Raw genomic sequence first — 19684 nt, 5'->3', positions numbered from 1 at the left:
TTTAAAAGCATGTATATTAAAATTAATAAAAACATCTATGTTTCCATTTATTTGAATTGTCTGTTCAGGTCTTTTGCCTATTTTTTTTTGTTGGGTTGTTGATCTTTTTCATATTGCTTTATAGAAACATAGTAGAAATGGAAGAAAATAGCTCTTTAGTATATATTTAGCAGATACTTTTTCTTATTTATCTTTGACTTTCATATATTCTTTACTGTGCCAGAAGTTATTATTTTCACATAATTTTTTTAACCTTTTCTACCCTCTAGCTAACCTGCCTAGGTACCAAAATGGTTGGTACCATGTCTGATAATTCAAATTAAATGATAAAACACCTAGAAAAAAATACAGAAGATAAAAATAATTATTGTTTTGGATATTTTGATTTTAGAAAATTTCCTGGACTGATAAAACAGTAAAATCAGCAAAATATAATACTGAAGGAGAAAGGACATTTCTTTCAAAAAGGAAAGGAGGCTTCATAGACTATCTGCTTGAACTAGCATTTCCTAAGAATCTACAGTGTGCAAAACTGTGTGCTGGATATTGTCTTAAAGGGAATAGGCTTTAGTGAATTTAGAGGTTAGGAAAGATAATGATAATAGCTAATAGGATTAGGGAAGAGATCAGATTTAGGAAAGATGAGGCCACCTAGGAAGTAGTTCCCTGGCTGTTTTGCTTTTAAGCTTCCTGACCACTTCTCAAGTTCAGTCAGATTTCATAATATCCATTCTAAGTTGGAAGCAAATCCCAGGGATTTAGTCTGCTTTCTGCATTCTTTATTCCCTTCTTCTTAATTATTTTCAGATCTTTGTGATTTAGTGTCTGCTAAGACTGGTTGTGAAGTAAGGTAGTCTCCCTAATCCAATCCCTTTCATTGTTCCTGAGGATAAAACCCTTAATGATCATGGTTTGTTGCTGATCACTATGCAGTGTGCACAGATAAGCGTTCAAAAAAAAAAAAAACAAACAAACAAAATAGGGAAGCTGGAAAATAGGATATATTTCCAAGTTCTTACAATAATGGGCTCTAGTTCTGGATTCCCAAGCTGAAATGGTAAAAGGATAGTCAGCTGACTTTTTTACTTTCTGATTTTTTGCTGGTCCTCTGCCATCAAGATTCCTCTTTTGTCTGGGCTTTTGTTCCCTGAAGGCTATATTGACTCCTTCCTTCATATTGACAAAATGGTCTGTTTTTAATTTTTGTGTAGAGCTAGTCAACCAGAATAGTAGGTAATCTTTTATTTCAGATGTAACCTACAAACTTATTGGACCCACCTGTACTTTCTTTTCTTTTTATTTCAGGAGATAGTTGTCTTTTTTTTTTCCCTCTACGGTTAATCTTGTTATCGCTTGGCTGACATTAAAATGTACTTATATTTGCATTTTTGATGTTTATATTTGGATTGTTTATTTGTTTTTAGGTAAAATTTGGTAATACCACCTTTAAAACAGATGTGTATCTCAAGTCCCTTAACCCTCAGTGGAACTCAGAATGGTTTAAATTTGAGGTAAGTTTTTTTAAATTTTTATTTTTTAAAGATTTATTTTATTTATTTATTAATTTAATTAAAAAATTTATTTATTTATCCATGAGAGACATAGAGAGAGGCAGAGGAAGAGGCAGGCTCTTTGCAGGGAGCCCGATGCCGGATTGGGATTCTAGCCTGGAACTGGGATCCTGCCTTCAACTGCTGAGCTACCCAGGCATCCCAAGATTTTATTTATTTGAGAGAAAGCAAGCGAGTACAAGCAGAGGGAGGGGCAGAGGGACAGGAATAAATAGACTTCCCACTGAGCAGGGACCCCACTTGAGCTCAGTCCCAGGGTCTTGGGATTATTACCTGAGCTAAAGGCAGATGCTTAACCAACTGAACCACCTAGGCACCCCTTGAGGTAAGTTTTTAAATGTCAGCATTTTTTAGTATACTTTTTGGAAGTGATAGCTTCCCCCAGGAATGATAGGAGTACCTTTTATTTCAGGTGTAGTAGTTCTCCTACACCATAAAAATACTTTTCTTTTTTGCTTAACTTAGATTATTGAATTTTTTTAAAAAAATAATGTTTATAGTTAAGAAAATACAGTGTATGAATATAAGAACACAAATTAAAAAAAATAGAATCTTTTAAAATATCATATTATTATTACTGTAATAATCTTTGGGTTTTAGCATGTACCAAAACCCACTTAAGGATAGTATACAGAAAAAAAAAAAAAAAAGAATAGTATACAGATTAAATTTAAAAAAATTGTATTCAAAAGTATGTGTCAAAAATAATGCCATTTTAACCATTTTTAAGTATAATTCAGTAGCATTAATTACATTCACAATGTTGTGATAGCATCACTACTATTTCCAAAACTTTTTCGTCACTCCAAACAGAAACTGCTCATTCGCAGTAACTACCATTCCCTCTTCTCTGAGCCCCTGGTAATATCTAACCTACTTTCAGTCTCTTTGAATTTGCCCGTATTAGATATAAGTGGAATAATATGATATTTGTATTTTTGTATCTGGGTTTCACTTAGCATAATGTTTTCAAGGTTTATCCATGTTGAATAATGTATCAGAATTTCTTTACTTTTTATGGCTGAATAATATATGTGTGTGTATCACATTCTGTTTATCCATTTATCTGTTCATGGACATTCAGGTTGTTTTCACTTTTTGGATACTGCAGTAAACATTACTGTACCAATATCTGTTTAAGTCCCTGTTTTCAGTTCTTTTGAGTATATGCCCAGAAGTGGAATTCCTGGGTCACAGGGTAAATTGTATATTTAGCTTTTTTTTTTTTTTTAAGATTTTATTTATTCATGAGAGACACAGAAGGAGAGGCAGAGACATAGGCAGAGAGAGAAGCAGGCTCCCCTGGGGAGCCTGATGTGGGACTCAATCCCAGGACCCTGGGAATCACTCCCTGAGCCAAAGGCGTCGGCCACTGAGCCACTCAGTGCCCTTTATGTTTAGTTCTTTGAGGAACTGCCAAACTGTTTTCCATAGTGGCTACACCATTATACATTCCCACCAGCATATATGAGAGTTTTAATTTTTCTACATCTTTGTCAAGCTTTGTTATTTTCTTTTTTTTTTTTTTTTAATTTTTATTTATTTATGATAGTCCCACAGAGAGAGAGAGAGGCAGAGACACAGGCAGAGGGAGAAGCGGGCTTCATGCACCGGGAGCCCGACGTGGGATTTGATCCTGGGTCTCCAGGATCACGCCCTGGGCCAAAGGCAGGCGCTAAACCACTGCGCCACCCAGGGATCCCTCTTTTTTTTTTTTTAAATATCCATTCTAATAGGTGTGAAGTGACATTTACAGTGTAATTTTAATATGCATTTCTGTCCTGAATGAGGTAACATGAATTTTTATGGCTAAGGACCATTTGTGATTCTTTTACTTTGAACTACCCCTCATATTTTACTCCCCCAAAAAGATATTTAGAGATGACATTATGAAGGTAGACTTCACAGGACTTGGTAACTAGTTTAATGTGGAAAATGTAAATATGATACGATATATCATTGGTTTTGATTTTCATTTACCTAATGACTAATAATTTTGAGCCTCTCGTGTTTATTGGCTGTTTGTATGTCTTTGGAAAACTGTTTAGGTTCTTTGCTCATTTTTAAGTTGGGTTGTTTATCTTTTTATTAATTTTCTTGATAGGACATTAATATTTAAGAATATTAATTTCATTTTATTGATGCAGTACTAGTAATTCTTAAAGCTGCAGAATACTGAAGTAGCGTAGATAACTTTAAAAAATAATATCTTTGTACTTTTCTGAAATAAGGGGCTTTTATAATGTTGAGATTTAGTAACTAAAGTTATCAGCCATTTCCCTTAAAATTTACTAAGTTTACTACTATTTTCGCTAGTACTTATAGTAATACTGTATATTGTGTGAAAAATGTTCCTAAACTTTGTGTTTATAGTTAACATTAATTATAAACTTTTTTAACCTTGTCAGTTGTGATTGATACTAGTTTATATGTTGTGAACTCTCAAATATCATGAACAAATGGATGTTTAGCTTTTTTTTTTTTTTTTTTAATGTAAAAGAAGTATTAGGCCAGGCAGTGTAATGATATTTGGGAGCTCCATGCACTGATTTGGGACCCAGGATCCTTTTGTCTTTCTTCTCCATCATCTATAGCTTGTTGCTTCCGTATTGATGATCACATTAGTTTCCGAGTTAGTAGCTGGAGTTCCAGTGATTACATCGGTGATCTAGGCTAGAAGAAAGAGCTGAGTAAAATGGAGTATAGGAAGAGCACCTGGATGGCTCAGTGGTTGAGCGTCTGCTTTCAGCTTGACTCATGATCTCAGGGTCCTGGGATCAAGTCCTGTATCAGGCTTCCTACAGGAAACCTGCTTCTCCCTCTGCCTATGTCTGCCTTTGCCTACAGAGCCTCTGTCTCTTTGTCTCTCTTGAATAAATAAATAAAATCTTTTTATTTATTTTTTTTTTATTTATTTTTATTTTTATTTTTATTTTTTTTTAAATTTTTATTTATTTATGATAGTCACAGAGAGAGAGAGAGAGAGGCAGAGACATAGGCAGAGGGAGAAGCAGGCTCCATGCACCGGGAGCCTGATGTGGGATTCGATCCCGGGTCTCCAGGATCGCGCCCTGGGCCAAAGACAAGCGCCAAACCGCTGCGCCACCCAGGGATCCCCTAAATAAATAAAATCTTAAAAAAAAAAAAAAGAAATGGATTATAGGAGAAGTGGTGATGGGTTTATATGTATTTTTCAGCTGAGCAAGCCCTGTTTGAGAAATTTTTCCTTACCCTATCTAGTGTATATGATTTATGCTTATATCTTAGTAGTTACAAAGAAGGCTAGGAAATTTAGTCTTTTAGCTGGGTATGTTGCTGTGCAACTGGAATTTTTAAACACTTAAAACATTTCTGAGAAAATCTTTATAATATTTCATGATTTGATATTGACTCAATTTAATCTATGAAATATCCTTAATTACTTTATTGAAATTAATTAAGATTAATTTCTGAACTTCTCTCTTCAAATTATTTCTATTATTAGCTATCTATATATATCATCAAGAATTCTAGTCACTTGGTTGGTATAGAGCCCTGTAGTGTCAGGGAAGGAATACTGTAGTGTATTAGTACGTAAGATGAGGGTACTCCTGGGTAAATGTGTAGATGGTTAAATAAGTGTACACAAAAAATGTTATTAGTGGAGGTAAAAATTGGAGGAATGTCTTTGGAGCAGCAGTTAATGGCTTAGTTTATGATTCTTTCCCTTTTACTAAGAATATAAGTTAATGTCATAGTGTCAGATGCCATTGATGACATGTGATTCAGAATGAACTGGAAATCGAAGTGATTATTTTGACATTTCACTATGGAAATTTTCAAATATGCATAAAAATAGGTTACATATCTATCATTTACCTTTACTTTTACCTATGCATTGTACTGTTCTTGTTTTATCTGTTATACCACCCCACACTTGGCAGGAATTTTAAGACAAATGCAAAATATTATGCCATTTCATCCATAAATTTTTAATTATATTTTTTATAGAGAAGTATCCTTTTTTTTCTTAAAAACAAATCATCCAGTTATGGTATCAGTAATAACAACAATTCTTTCTCGTACTTTATTTATTTATTTATTTATTTATTTATTTATTTATTTTTTAAAAGATTTATTTATTTATTCATTCAGAGAGAGTGAGAGAGAGGCAGAGACACAGGCAGAGGGAGAAGCAGGCTCCATGCAGGAAGCCCTATGTGGGACTCAATCTTGGGTCTCCAGGATCATACCCTGGGCTGCAGGCGGCGCCAAACCACTGTGCCACCAGGGCTGCCCGCTTTCTTGTACTTTAATTATTAAAATAATCCTCAGAGGTTGGGTTATTAGCCCAAGACCAACAACAAATGGAATGGGGAAAGGCATATTGCATAGTTAAGTTTAAAAAGTTAATCAAACTATATGGATTTGCAGAGATACCACTTGACCAAAGCATATGTAAGGAGAATGTAGAGATTTTAGTTAATGACAAACTCTGTCTTAATGAACAGAGTGGTATGTCTGCTGTAACAACAAACATTCATAGGTTGTGTTTAAGAAGTATATTTTAGTAATAGAATATAATAATCCTTTTATCTTCCATCCTTACAAATATCAGTAAGATTGTGTTCCATCTAGCCATTGCATTTGATGAGGAGTCCTGGCAAATTAGAGGATGACATGGTATCTAGAGTGTGGCAGCTGAAATATGAACATGTCTTCCATAAGGGAGAAATGTTTTTTGTATCATGCTTTGCCTCAGTTTGGGGTACCATAACAGAATGCCATAGAATGAGTGGCTTAAACAATAGCCTTTTACTTCTGACATTTCTGAATGCAGGGAAGTCTGAGATAGTATACCATCATAGTTTTGTTTTGCTGAGGTCCCTCTTTCTGATTTGTAGATAGCAGTCTTCTTGCTGTGTCCTTACTTGGCAGAGAATCATCTCTCCCCATCTTTACTTGTAACGTGATCCCATTTGTGAGGAATCTGCCCTTAAGACCTAAATAACCTCCCAAAGACCCTATCTCGAAATATTGTTATACTGGGGATTAGGACTTCCAGATACAGATTTTCAGTGGGTAGAAACATTTAGTTCACTCCATTCTCCATTGTAGTTCCTCTTTCTAGCTGTATCACATTACTTGGCATGTGATAAGTAATTAAGAATAAGTAAAAAGAGAGAAAATAAACATTTATTTCACTTAATTAATAAACTTAATTTTTTTCTTAAATAATATGTTTTCCTACTGTTTGTTTTGTAAAATTGAAATTGTCTTTAGAAATGATATCATTGTGCTCATTAGCATCCTTACTCTCCTGTGAATAATATATGGACTCTATTATGACATTCTTTAAGCATTTTTGCTGGATATTAGTAGTAAAACACAGGATAATATGTAGAAAAAGAAATAGAAACTTTGGGTGTTAATCATTTTATCTTTGTGCCTGGAGGTAAACCATACCTTTATTTATTTATTTTTTAAGTAGACCCCACGCCCAGTGTGGAGCCCAACATGGGGGGGTCTGAACTCATGACCCTGAGATCAAGACCCAAGCTGAGATCAAGAGTTGGACACCCAACCAGTTGAGCTACACAGGCGCAAACTTTACTTTTTTCCTTTAGAAATTTGTCAGCTTTTATTTTTATTTTTATTTTATTTATTTATTTTTAAAATATTTTATTTATTTATTCATGAAAGACACACAGAGAGAGAGAGAGAGAGAGGCAGAGACACAGGCAGAGGGAGAAGCAGGCTCCATGCAGGGAGCCCAATGTGGGACTCGATCCTGCAACCCTAGGACTACGCCCTGGGCCAAAGGCCAGCACTAAACCACTGAGCCACCCAGGAATCCCCTGAAATTTGTCATCTTTTATAAAAAAAAAAAAGGATTATAATGTGTGTGTGTGTGTGTGTGTGTGTGTGTGTGTAATTCCTTTACATTTGTGCTTAGAGATCAATTTTTTTTCCCTAGAAATAAGTAATCTTTTACATTTAGTATATGTATATATTTATGGTAATGAAGATTTAAAAATGAAAAGATGTAATTTTAAGGTATACTTTTAGGTGGATGATGAAGATTTACAGGATGAGCCTCTACAGATCACAGTTCTTGACCATGACACTTACAGTGCAAATGATGCCATTGGTAAAGTGTACATTGATATTGATCCTTTACTCTACAGTGAGGCTGCAACAGTCATCTCAGGATGGTTTCCAATTTATGACACCATACATGGTAAGCAGTATATTTTAAGAAAATAAATCATAGTTCAAAAAATTTTTCCTTAAAGACTTCTGTACTATACTTGTAGTTTTGAAATAAATATCTTTAAAAAAAGTTTTCTTTTTAATAAATAGTCATATTGTTGGTAGAAGTGTTATTTTTCTGAACATAATTTGAAGTAATCTCTGCTAAATTTGTACAACATAGTAAATGCATTATTTAAAAATCATGTTACAAGTGTACAGTGGCGTTTTCTAGAGGTTTTATGATATATTACCACACATTGAATGCAGAACAGAAATGAGAATCTAACTGTATTTCATGAAGCTAAACATTATAGAGAACTACAAAAATGTTATTCTTATTACTAGTTTTTTGTTTTTCAAAATATAGTAATTTTCATAAAAATGTTTATAGTAATTTTTATAACAATTTTTATAATAGTAAATATTTTTTGTAAGTATTTTTCAAAATTCTCGTCTTTAATTTTCATTTGGCTTTTTAATTTTTGATTTTTAAAATTTTATTTTATTTTATTTTATTTTTTATTTTATTTTTTTTTATTTAATTATGATAGTCACAGAGAGAGAGAGAGAGAGAGAGAGAGAGAGAGAGGCAGAGACACAGGCAGAGGGAGAAGCAGGCTCCATGCACCGGGAGCCTGATGTGGGATTCGATCCCGGGTCTCCAGGATCGCGCCCCGGGCCAAAGGCAGGCGCCAAACCGCTGCGCCACCCAGGGATCCCTGATTTTTGAAAATTTAAAAAAGATTTTATTTGAGAGGGAGACAGAGAACAAGTGGTGGGAGGGGCAGAAGGAGGGCAAGAAACAGACTCCCGGAGAGTGGGGAGCCAGACACGAGGCTCAATCCCAGGATGCTGAGATCATGACCCAAGCTGATGTTAGACACTTAACCGACTGAGCCACCCAGGAGCCCCTCTCAATTTGTTTTAATTATAACATGGTAAATATTGATATATGACTCATATAAACAAAAACTCCTTGAAGTTCTCAATAATTTTTAAGATTGTAAAAGTGATCATGTCATCAGAAAGTTTGAGAACTGCCAGCCTGAAAATATGCCATCTTTTTAGAAAGGCAAATGGACCCATAAGGAACTGGCAAATGTTTTTCTTTATAGTCTAGCGCTGTTCTGCCTATTTTTGACCTGGCAATTCCGTTGATAGCAGCTTATTATAAGAATAAGAAACTGAGATTTATGTAAAAGTATATTGTGATACTATTTTTTATTATTATATTAATATTTGCAATGGTAAAATAAATTGGAAAAGATATACTTAAATAAATTAGAGCATACATAGACCATGAATTACACAGTTAGAACAAAATGCGTGTTTTTGGAGTACAGTGGCATAAGGAAATGTGTATGATTTATAAAATTGTAAAATTCTGTAAAATTCAGATTATAAAACATTATTATAGGATGATTCCATATTTGTTTTAAAAAGATTATAAAAAATAAAAAAAAAGATTATAAGTATGTGATATGTGATAAATTGACAGAAGACATGATAAAATACTAATTTTTTTTTAAAAAGATTTTACTTATTTGAGAGAGAGGGAGACAGAGGTTGAGAGCATGAGTGGGGAAGAGGGAGAAGCAGGCTCCCCGCTGAGCAGGGAGCCTGATTTGGGGCTCAGTCTCAGGACTCTGGGATCATTATCTGAGCTGAAGGCAGTTACTTAAGTGACTGAGTCACTCAGGCACCCCATTCTTTTTAAAATTTTTTTTTTAAAGATTGGTTTATTTATTTTAGAATGTGAGGAGGGGCAGAAGGAGAGAATCTCAAGAAGACTCCCTGCTGAGCACAGAGCCCTATGGGGCTCAATCTCAAGACCCTAAGGTCATGACTGAAGCTGAAACCAAGAGTTGGACAGTTAACTGAGCTACCCAGGCGCCCTGATAAAATGTTTATTCTTGGATAGTTTTATTTCTGGACTATAATCCTACTTTTCCTCTTGCTTTTTTTTAAAAGATTTTATTTATTTATTCATGAGAGACACAGAGAGAGAGAGGCAGAGACACAGGCAGAGGGAGAAGCAGGCTCCATGCAGGGAGCCCGATATGGGACTTGATCCTGGGTCTCCAGGATCACGCCCTAGGCTGAAGGCGGCGCTAAACCGCTGAGCGCCCGGGCTGCTCTGTCCTCTTGCTTTTTTATGTATTCTCTACAATGTAAGTATATTATCATTGTACTCAGGAAATAAAATCCAGTCCCAGAGTATATTACTAATAAAACAGGCCACTGGAGAAATAATCTGGGTTTGGATTAAAGGCAGTAACATTATGAATGAATGAATTTTTGAAATACTTTTTATTAAATTGGTTTATATATGTTTATATATGTAAGTATTTTGTATTAAGTTGGCTTAGTATGTTGATGGCCTCTCTATTAGGAACATAATTTATTATTATTTCAATGGGTAAATGAGCAAGTCACTCTTTTTAGAAGGCCTTCCACAACTCTGAATTTGCTTGACTTGCAATCAAGACAGTCCAGTAAAAATACTTAATAAATGTTAGAGATAGAGACTGGGTCATTTTTATTTATTAGGGCATGTTCTGAAAATCCCTTATTTTTTAAATTTCTTAGCTCAACTTACTATATTCATTGAAAAGAATAAAACTTTTGTCTTAAATGAAATTCTAGAATTAGCTGATAGGACAGTGTAAGAACTGACTTCTAATCCTGGCTGTACTACTTAACTATTATTGACACTCTGGAAATTACTTAACTTTCATTAAACTTTAATGTCTTCCTCTATAACATGAGGATGATAATACTACAGAAATTACCTTACTGGGTTGGTATGAGAGCTATGAAATACTACATGTAAGGCATTTTGAACATTATCTGTGCTCAGATGTTACTATCATCATCATTATTGTCATCAGTTTAATTGCAGCTCCTTCTAGTTACTCATGATTTAAATAAGTAGAGACTTTCAGTAAAAATGAAAAATTTATTCATTCTCTAGTGTATACGTGTACTTCAGAAAATGTAAGAAGCTACTTAGAATAAAAATAATAGGAAACAAAGGAAAACAGCATTGCTGTTATGATCGATACGTTATTTTAGAGTCATCAGTTGATATTCGTTTGCTGAGTTACTTAATTGTGCTTTGTTTTGTTAAGGTAAAAACTTGATTTTCCTTTTGAAATTTTAGGTATCCGTGGGGAAATCAATGTAGTTGTCAAAGTAGACCTCTTCAACGATTTAAATCGATTTAGGCAGTCATCATGTGGAGTCAAATTCTTTTGCAGTAAGTAAATGCATTTTCTCATTTAACAGGAAATTTAATTGTTAAATATAGTGAATCAAATTAATATTTCAGAAACCTAATGGAAAAGCTATTATACTTTGGTTTTAATGCCAAAAAGAAAATTGTTAATTTTTCAGAAACAATAACTGTAGCTTTGGGGACTGTTTATTTGATTTTAAAGTAAATGAAATTAGTTTTTATAAGTTCATAGAAATTTTTGTTAGATAGTCCATTGGAGCATGAGGTGTACATTGACCACAAGGTCAGAGGAGTTTGTGGGGCAGTAGGAAGGAGACTACCCTTTCTGACCCTACACTGGCTTGTACTTCAGACTGGAACATTGCTGGTAACAGTTGCTTACCGCTAGTAGAAAGAGTGACTGCTGAAGATCTTGGATTCTTAACCACATTTTTAAAGAAGAATCCACGTATTAATGAAACAATTTAATCTTGTTTACTTAAATCTTACATTCGTATTGGGCCCAAAGGTGGAGAATTGATTGTAGAAGCACTACATAATAGTACAAATCTGAGATATCTAAGAATGACTGGAAACAAGTTTGAAAATGAAGGTGGAATGTGTTTTGCAGGAATACTACAAATTAATTCATCCTTAGAGAAATGAGATCAGAGTGACTTGGTCTGGAAATGTAAAATGTGATAGCATTTACAACAGTCCTAAATGAAAATCAAACAACTAAGGGAGTATACCTAAATCTACCTAAACTGTATGGTGAATAGGAGGAGTCCACAGTTCATCTAGGCCACATACTGAAAGAAAATCACTGCCTTGTTGCACCTTTCATGTATAAGCATGGTTCTATAAAACAGGCGATGCAGTGTATCTGAACAGTAGCCTATATGCTACCTTGATGTCAGCTGGTTATTAGCAGTTAGCAACATCATAGGGAGAGATGGACTTGTACTTTCAATGAAAACAAATCCCACTCTCTATAATATCTACATTTGGGGAAACAAATTTGATGAGGCTACATGTGTGATATAATCAGACTTAATGCAAATGGGCCATCTAAAATTAGGCAATACAGATGGAGCATTTGTGGTGGGTGGACATGTGTATTTTGCAGAAGTCTCCAGTGGCCTTTTAAAGCATTATAATCAGACATCAACTTATGGAGAAGTTTGCAGCCACTCATCCAATTCAGGTTTTACTCTCTCTTTTGAAAGAGAGAATTTTCAAGCAGACTCCCCACTGAGCACGGAGTTTGATGCTGGGCTCCATCCTACCACCCATGAGGTCATGACTTGAGCAGAAACCAAGAGTTGGACTCTAACTGACTGGGCCACCCAGGCACCCTACAGGTTTTATTCTTCTACCAATAAGTCAACCTCCATGAAAAACAAGCTCTGATATAATTTTCACAGATTTATCTTACTACTTTCACAGCAATGAATATTTTATTGCCTATTACATTTTTCTTTTATAAATTAGAACAAGTTACCTTGTTAATGTGTAAAAGATATGACTATATGGAACTTCGTATAACTGTCAAAAAATACAGTGATATTTTATTTTTTAATTTTTATTTATTTTTAAAAAATATTTTATTTTTAAGTAATCACTATAGTCAATATGGAGCTCAAACTTACAATCCTGAGATCCAGGAGTTGCATGATCTACCAACCAAGCCAGTCAGGTACTCCTCCAATGGTGTTTTAGTATAGGACATTGTAATAAGATAGGAGCAGAACACTATAGCCAGACATTGTGATGCTATCCAAAATTAAATCAGCATTTATAGGTGCAGTTCCTCAAGTGCCATGATATGTGGGCTGGTATTTGGCAGATGTGGGCACTCACAGCCAGCCTGGGTTAATAGGGTGGAAACTCCTAAGTAGCTGAGTTAACTTTAAGGCATGGATGTCTGTTTTAAGAGACTAATTTGGTATAGATGTTCTCTGGTTCTCCCTTTGTTGTTTGGTTTGGTTTGTGTTTACGTTCTACCCCGCACCCCTTTTTAAAAAAGATTTTATTTATTTGACCCAGAGAGAGAAAGAGCAGAAGCAGGGGGAGGAGAGGGAGAAGCAGGCTCCATGCTGAGCAGGGAGCCCCCAAGTGGGGCTTGATCTCAGGGTCCCGGGACCATAACCTGAGCCAAAGGCAGATGCTTAACCACCTAAGCCACCCAGGTGCCTCTAGGTTCTCCCCTTTTTGAATCTGAATAGATCTTATTGTAAATCTAATGACATTTGGTGTTCTATATATTAAATTAGTTTGTTACATAGTATAGTGACTATTGAACCAGTTGGCTTTATGGCTGTGGATTATTGGAAATTGCAGGGCTATAGGACTCCTCAGATTATGTCAGAAAGGTAATGCTTTGATTTTTGAGGCTGCACTATGTGTTGTACAGAAGAACTTTTTCCAAGGGCTTTGAATAAAGTTTTTTGCATTTTTTACCCACTTTTTACTTAACTTACTATATAATGATTACCTAGCTGACTTTCACTTTGATTTTTAAACTTTGTATTGAATCCTATTTAAGGTTGTCTGTGGCTGTTTTCTAAATTATAAAAATACAGTTTATATCTACTGTTTACTGTGAGAAAGACAAGAGGTTTCATTAAAGAAAATGATTATTTCTAAGAATAATATGGAATTTAGAAGACTGAAAGTATAGCATTATAATTACATTGAAATTAGCACAGTAAAAGGTGTTCTTGTATTATATATCCAAAAGGTAAGAACTTAGTTGTACGTTTTTTAAAAATTGAATTTAACCTTATGATAAATAGAAACATAATGGACAATTTCTTTTAACAGCAACATCTATTCCAAAGTGTTATAGAGCTGTAATAATTCATGGCTTTGTAGAAGAGCTTGTGGTCAATGAAGACCCAGAATATCAATGGATTGATCGAATTCGTACACCAAGGGCATCAAATGAGGCCAGACAGAGACTCATTTCTTTAATGTCAGGTATTAAAAAAAAAAACCAACTTTGTTACTGACTAAATTAACACTGTTATGTTTTTCATTTCCTTTTTTATGCTACTTGAAATTTCACAACGAAAGCTATAAATTATACATGACTGATTTCCCTACCCTTGTCCCTATCTTTCTGGACAAACACGTACTGCCACCTTATAAGAGGAAATCTGAATCAGAAGCTTATACTTCCTTCTTAACTAGGTAGTAAAAGGAATTTGTGCTCATGAAGTGGCATAATGGAAAGAACCCTGAGCAAGGAAGTAGGAACTGGGTTCTAGTTTTCCTTTTCTAGTATTTATTTGTAGTCAGAGTTTAGGTAATACCTCTTAATGTTTTTTGTTGCCTTTTCATAGCCCTTCTCTGACAACTTGTTTTAGCTCTCTCTGCTTCTTCCTACCATTCTTTTTTTTTTTTTTTAAGGAGTTTATTTAAAAAAAAAAAAGAGTTCATTTATTCATGAGAGACACAGAAAGAGAGAGACAGAGGCAGAGACGTAGGCAGAGGGAGAAGCAGGTTCCATGCAGGGAGCCTGATGTGGGACTCAATCCCGGGACTCCAGGATCACGTCCTGGGCCAAAAGCAGGCGCTACACTGCTGAGCCACCCAGGGATCCCCTCTTCCTACCATTCTTAACCTATTTTCTTTATTTTTCTATGAAGAACTTGTTTACCATTTAAAATTTATATGTATATATGTTTGTGTGTGTGTGTGTATATATATATACATATATATACATACATATATACACATACACACACACTCACATGTATATCACATGTATATCAGACAATAAGTATACATGTTATATTTAATAAACACAAATGTTATACTTATGTATAATAAATTTGTTTTAAATATAAAATATAAATACATTTATATTATATTAATAAGTATACATTTATTAATACTTATAAATCAGTATAAGTATATTTATACTTAATATAATATAATATATAATGTTATATTTAATATATTAAATAATATATCTTTTTTGTTCACCTCTGTATTTCTAGCACTTAGAAGAAAGGAAGAATGCCAGGCACATAGTACACAACCAAAAATTATTTGGTAAATGAATGCATGAATGAGTGAATCTTAATATATCGCATCTGTAAAATGCAACTAGTAATGTCTTACCTCCCTGAAAGTAGGAGGCTGAGGCAGATAATCTTTTAGGTTCTTTTCAAGTTCTAAAAATCTATGATTTTTTTTTTTTTTTACTCTTTTTTTATTGCTATCCAGCTTTATATTATGTAATATGAAGATCTGAAGCAGAATGAATTTTCTTTTTTTTTTTGGTAGGTGAACTGCAGAGGAAGATTGGCTTGAAAGTACTTGAAATGAGAGGAAATGCAGTTGTTGGGTACTTACAGTGTTTTGATCTGGAAGGCGAATCTGGGTTAGTGGTACGAGCCATAGGAACAGCTTGTACACTGGATAAACTAAGTAGCCCGGCAGCATTCCTTCCTGCATGTAATTCTCCATCCAAAGAAATGAAGGAGTAAGTATGAATCAATGAATCATTCTTATGGAGCTTTTTATCTTTTACCTGTATGTTTTCATTTGATTTGAAATATTCTGGTAGAGTTGTTTAACATACATTGTTCCCTATGGTGATTTTTTTTTCATATGGTAATTTTTATTATCAGAGATAACTATGAAAACCTGAAGCTTATATCTGTTTAGCTATTCCTAATATTTTATTTATAGTGTCTTAATATGAAACTCAAGTTAAATAATGTAAAACCAAACTGATTTCAGATCTTTAGACACTATATTTAAAGCATAAAATGGATATTTATGGAATTTTTATTTATTCTTTGGGGAGTGCTTAAAACCCATTATTATACATGATAATCCAATTATGCTTATTGTTACCAACATAGTATAGAAAGGAAAAGTATAGCAGGAAAGATTGACCTTTGCAGGGGTCTCAAATGCAAATGTCTATGAAGGCCAGACAGTTTATATAAATAAAATACTAGAGTATAATTAAATAGGGGGTACTAAGGGTCATGTAAAGCAGATGTTGGCAAATTTTTTCTGTGAAAGGCTGGATAGTAAATATTACACGCCCTAGCCATATAGTTTCTGTCTTTGTTTACCAGAAAAAGGAGTTTACTGATCCTGATCTAAAGGAATTTAGGCTCATACAAAAACAGAGTGTGATTCAACAAAAACACTTTGGTTGGCTGGATTTGGCTTAAGTGTTATCGTTTGTGTCTAAGGCAAAAGATTCTCAACGAGGTGGTGGTGCTGTCTACAAGGAATGTTTAAAATGAAAATTTTCTGTCATAATGATTGGGGTGAGGGGGAAGATCCTGGTTGAGGACTAGAAGTGCTGACGGTTCTGTACAGCAAGGGACAACTCTGTACAATGAAGACTTGTTCCATCTTAAATACCAGTAGTACTTCCATTGAGACCCACTGATATAGAGATTCTTCTAGATCCAGGGTAACAAATTTTTTGTAAATGACCAGAAGATATAGGTAAATAATTTAGTCTTTGTTAATAACTACTCAGCTTTGCCGATGTAGCATGAAAACAGCTATGACAGTATGCAAATGAATGAGTGTGGTTGTGTTCCAATAAAACCTGATTATTTACAGAACAGATAGCAGGATGGATTTTACCTGTAGGGTATAGTTTGCCGACCCCTGCCCTATATCATCAGGGAGTCAGGATTCTGTAGTCAGAAAACCCAAAATGCTTCCCAGATTAGCAATAGCCAAGAGGAGGTTGACTAAAAAACAATCACAATCTTTTTAAAAAAAATTTAAATTCCAAAATAATTGACATACAGTGTTATATTAGTTTTACATGTACAATACGGTGATTCAACTTTTTTTAACAATATTTTTTAAAGTGAGATTTTCCACTTAAGCTTATTTTCTGTTTAATTATTTCCTTTCTGTTGGCCTTCAGATACATTCTGTTCCTCTCTGTTGGCCTTCTAATACGTTCAGTTATTAGATTAAGTTTTAGTTACAAGAGGGAACACAGTATTAGATATATTGCTTGATCTTATTGGGAAATACCTTGACAAGTGAGATGAATTGTTTTAAATGAATTGAAGAGTGAATTTGCTTTATATTCCATTTAAGATATGTCTTAAAAAGATATGAACTGCTTGCTGCCACAGATAAAATCAGGTTGCAGGTTTAACTTTTTGAGGGATTCAGTTATTTTCTTTTTCCACATCAAATTTAAGTAAAGACCTAGGTCCCTCCTTTTCTTGCCATCCTCCATGTTTATCTAAATTGCTTGAAGGGGCCTGACTTTTGCAGATGTGATGTCTGAAATTTTCCTCTTCTCACTAAATTACTTAGTGGAAAGAGAATAATACTATATTATCTGTTGGTTTCTTACACAATGATATATTGATAGTAGTGGAGTACGTTTTACCTACATTTAGGAATAGTTCCATTAATGTAAATCTTCTGGGGTTTTGTAAGTGTTCTCCTTTTCCAATTTTGTTGTAGCCCATCTGCCTTAAGTTGTCAAATATTCACATCGTGAAGAATTTAAATTGCTTCGTTAAGATTTTCTGAAAGGCATCTTATTACTGCCTCAGTCATGCTATTTAAAAAATAAATAACTCAGTACTCTGGCTGCTTTTTTTCATCCAGCTTCTTTGTATTTTTGATTATGACTCAACTTGGGTGCTAGTATCAATTGTTTTATGATTCAACTGATTATAATTATTCTGATGTTTAATTATAATGTTGATTCTAGACAGGAATTTGATAAAAGATAGTTTGGATTATGTTCCTGTTTGAATGGATTTAATATTAGAAATGTCACTAGGGTATTATTGCAAGATATCTTTAATACAAGGAGACTGATAAGAATTAGAACTCCAAGAATACATATAGTGATACTCTCTTGTATTTGGATTTTAATTAGATGTGATAATTGGAACCTTTTACAGTGTTCATTTTATTTTACCTTTATTAATAGTGTGTTCTACTCCATTGGGTTTTTCTTTCCTTTCAGATATTTATTGTAATGGATAATATAAATCTCTTTGGCATTTCCTTGCTGAGCAATCTTGATGGTAGAGAGTGCATTTAAATACAATCCACTGCTTCTCTACTTAAAAAAAAAAAAGTAGTCTCTAAGAGAAGTTAATTGTAATTTCTCCTCTACAGCACTGATTCTTAGAATTTTAACTTCATTAGTGACTTCAGCAGAGAAAGAAAAAAAAATAAAACCTCATTCAGTTGTTTGTATACAAATAGGTCATCAATGAAATGTTTGATTTTTATCAACTGTATTAAACACAATTTTATTTTAAACTAGCAACAAAAACAGAAACATTGTCCTATTGTAAAACCAGTGATATTTTCAGAAAATAGTCTGTAGATGTTGTGAAAGACCATTATTGCCAGTTAATGATAGCTTATATTTGAACTGTGACAAATTGTGATTGTCGGTAATGTTCACTGGCCAGTAGAAAAGAAGAGGCAAGGAAGAGTTGAGCTCTTGATCTGCTTAGTTTGCATTCTAAAAAATGGGGATAGGATAGTTTTTTAGAGTGTATTCACATATGATTCTTTCCCCTTTTTATGCATAAGCAAAGGCACTGCTTAGTGAAATAATTGCTAATATGAAGTACAGGATTCTTAGTTGTCTGTCATTTTTCTCCATTCAATGTAACTATGTCCTTTTAGCAAAATTTCTTCATGGAAATTTAAATATTATATGTGAATATGTATCTGTGGATGTGATCTAAATATATACCTATACTTACATATAGATATGATCCATTGTAGGATATCAGTTGATACTTATAAAATTTCAATTCAGAATGTAGTTTAATAAATTCTATTTAAGCTTAAATAATATATTCTCTTTGAGAGCTAGACAAAAGTTATCTACATTGTTTTACTAATGTGTTTTGAAAAGCAGTGTCCCCTTGCTTTGTTTTGTTTTCCAGTGTAGTCTGGAAAGCACTATATTTGGAGTGGTGAAGTCCTGGAATGTTTATATTTGCTTGTATCCATTTAGTTCATTTTTTTATGCTGTCATTTTTCATATTTTCTATTACCAATGTCTTGTGATTATAGACAGAAATAGTTCTGTTAAACTTTTTTAATAGAAAAATGTCATTATTACATCAATTCAGTTTCAGAAGTAATATAAGAACTTTATATTTGAGTTTTCACTTTTATGGGTGTAGTAAGCTTTCTGGTGATCAAAATAATAACAAGCATTTTAAAGCAACTTAGAATCCAAATCTTAGTCTTTTTCTTATTTAATGCCACTATTTCTGCTTGCTGTTTTTCTTATTCACAGTCCTAATTATTAATCTGATCCCTTAAAACTATAACTGTATCCTAACAAGTTAGTATTTAGCAATTCTTTTTAAATTAAAATTTGTTTTTTGCATGTTGAGGATTAAAAATTCCTCTCCCCTAACTAAAGCTCCTTTGAAGTTATTTTAACATAACTTTGCTATCTGTTGTATGTATTGTTTTCTTTTCTTCCACTTTGACTACAAATTCCCTCAGGTCTCCGCTGGTTCATCCTCCAAGCCATGGATGCCGCTCGACTCACAACAGCCCAATTCACACTGCTACTGGCTCACGACTTACTCAGAACTTCTCTGTGTCTGTTCCCACTCTCATCTATACTGGTACGAGACTGCTCAGACTCAAGAGCTGG

The 19684-nt window shown here is 33.8% G+C and overlaps 1 protein-coding gene across 17 annotated transcripts in view; it reads left to right on the top strand.

Moving 5' to 3' along the window:
• Positions 1–19684, top strand: part of C2CD5 (C2 calcium dependent domain containing 5) — a 98901-nt gene that overhangs the window by 13574 nt on the left and 65643 nt on the right. For 15 of the 17 annotated variants that reach the window (XM_041736050.1, XM_041736049.1, XM_041736047.1 and 12 more), the window contains exons 3-7: positions 1425–1511; positions 7620–7791; positions 10969–11064; positions 13849–14004; positions 15319–15517. In XM_041736050.1, the coding sequence (XP_041591984.1) occupies positions 1425–1511; positions 7620–7791; positions 10969–11064; positions 13849–14004; positions 15319–15517 (710 nt within the window). Of the gene's footprint in view, positions 1–1424; positions 1512–7619; positions 7792–10968; positions 11065–13848; positions 14005–15318; positions 15518–19526; positions 19656–19684 lie in introns of those variants that run through there. The other 2 variants (XM_041736060.1, XM_041736061.1) reach the window with 2 other exon arrangements.

The sequence above is a fragment of the Vulpes lagopus genome, chromosome 21 (genome assembly GCF_018345385.1).
Source record: "Vulpes lagopus strain Blue_001 chromosome 21, ASM1834538v1, whole genome shotgun sequence".
NCBI classification, from domain to species: Eukaryota; Metazoa; Chordata; class Mammalia; order Carnivora; family Canidae; genus Vulpes; species Vulpes lagopus.
This window is presented reverse-complemented; position numbering and strand designations above follow the sequence as displayed.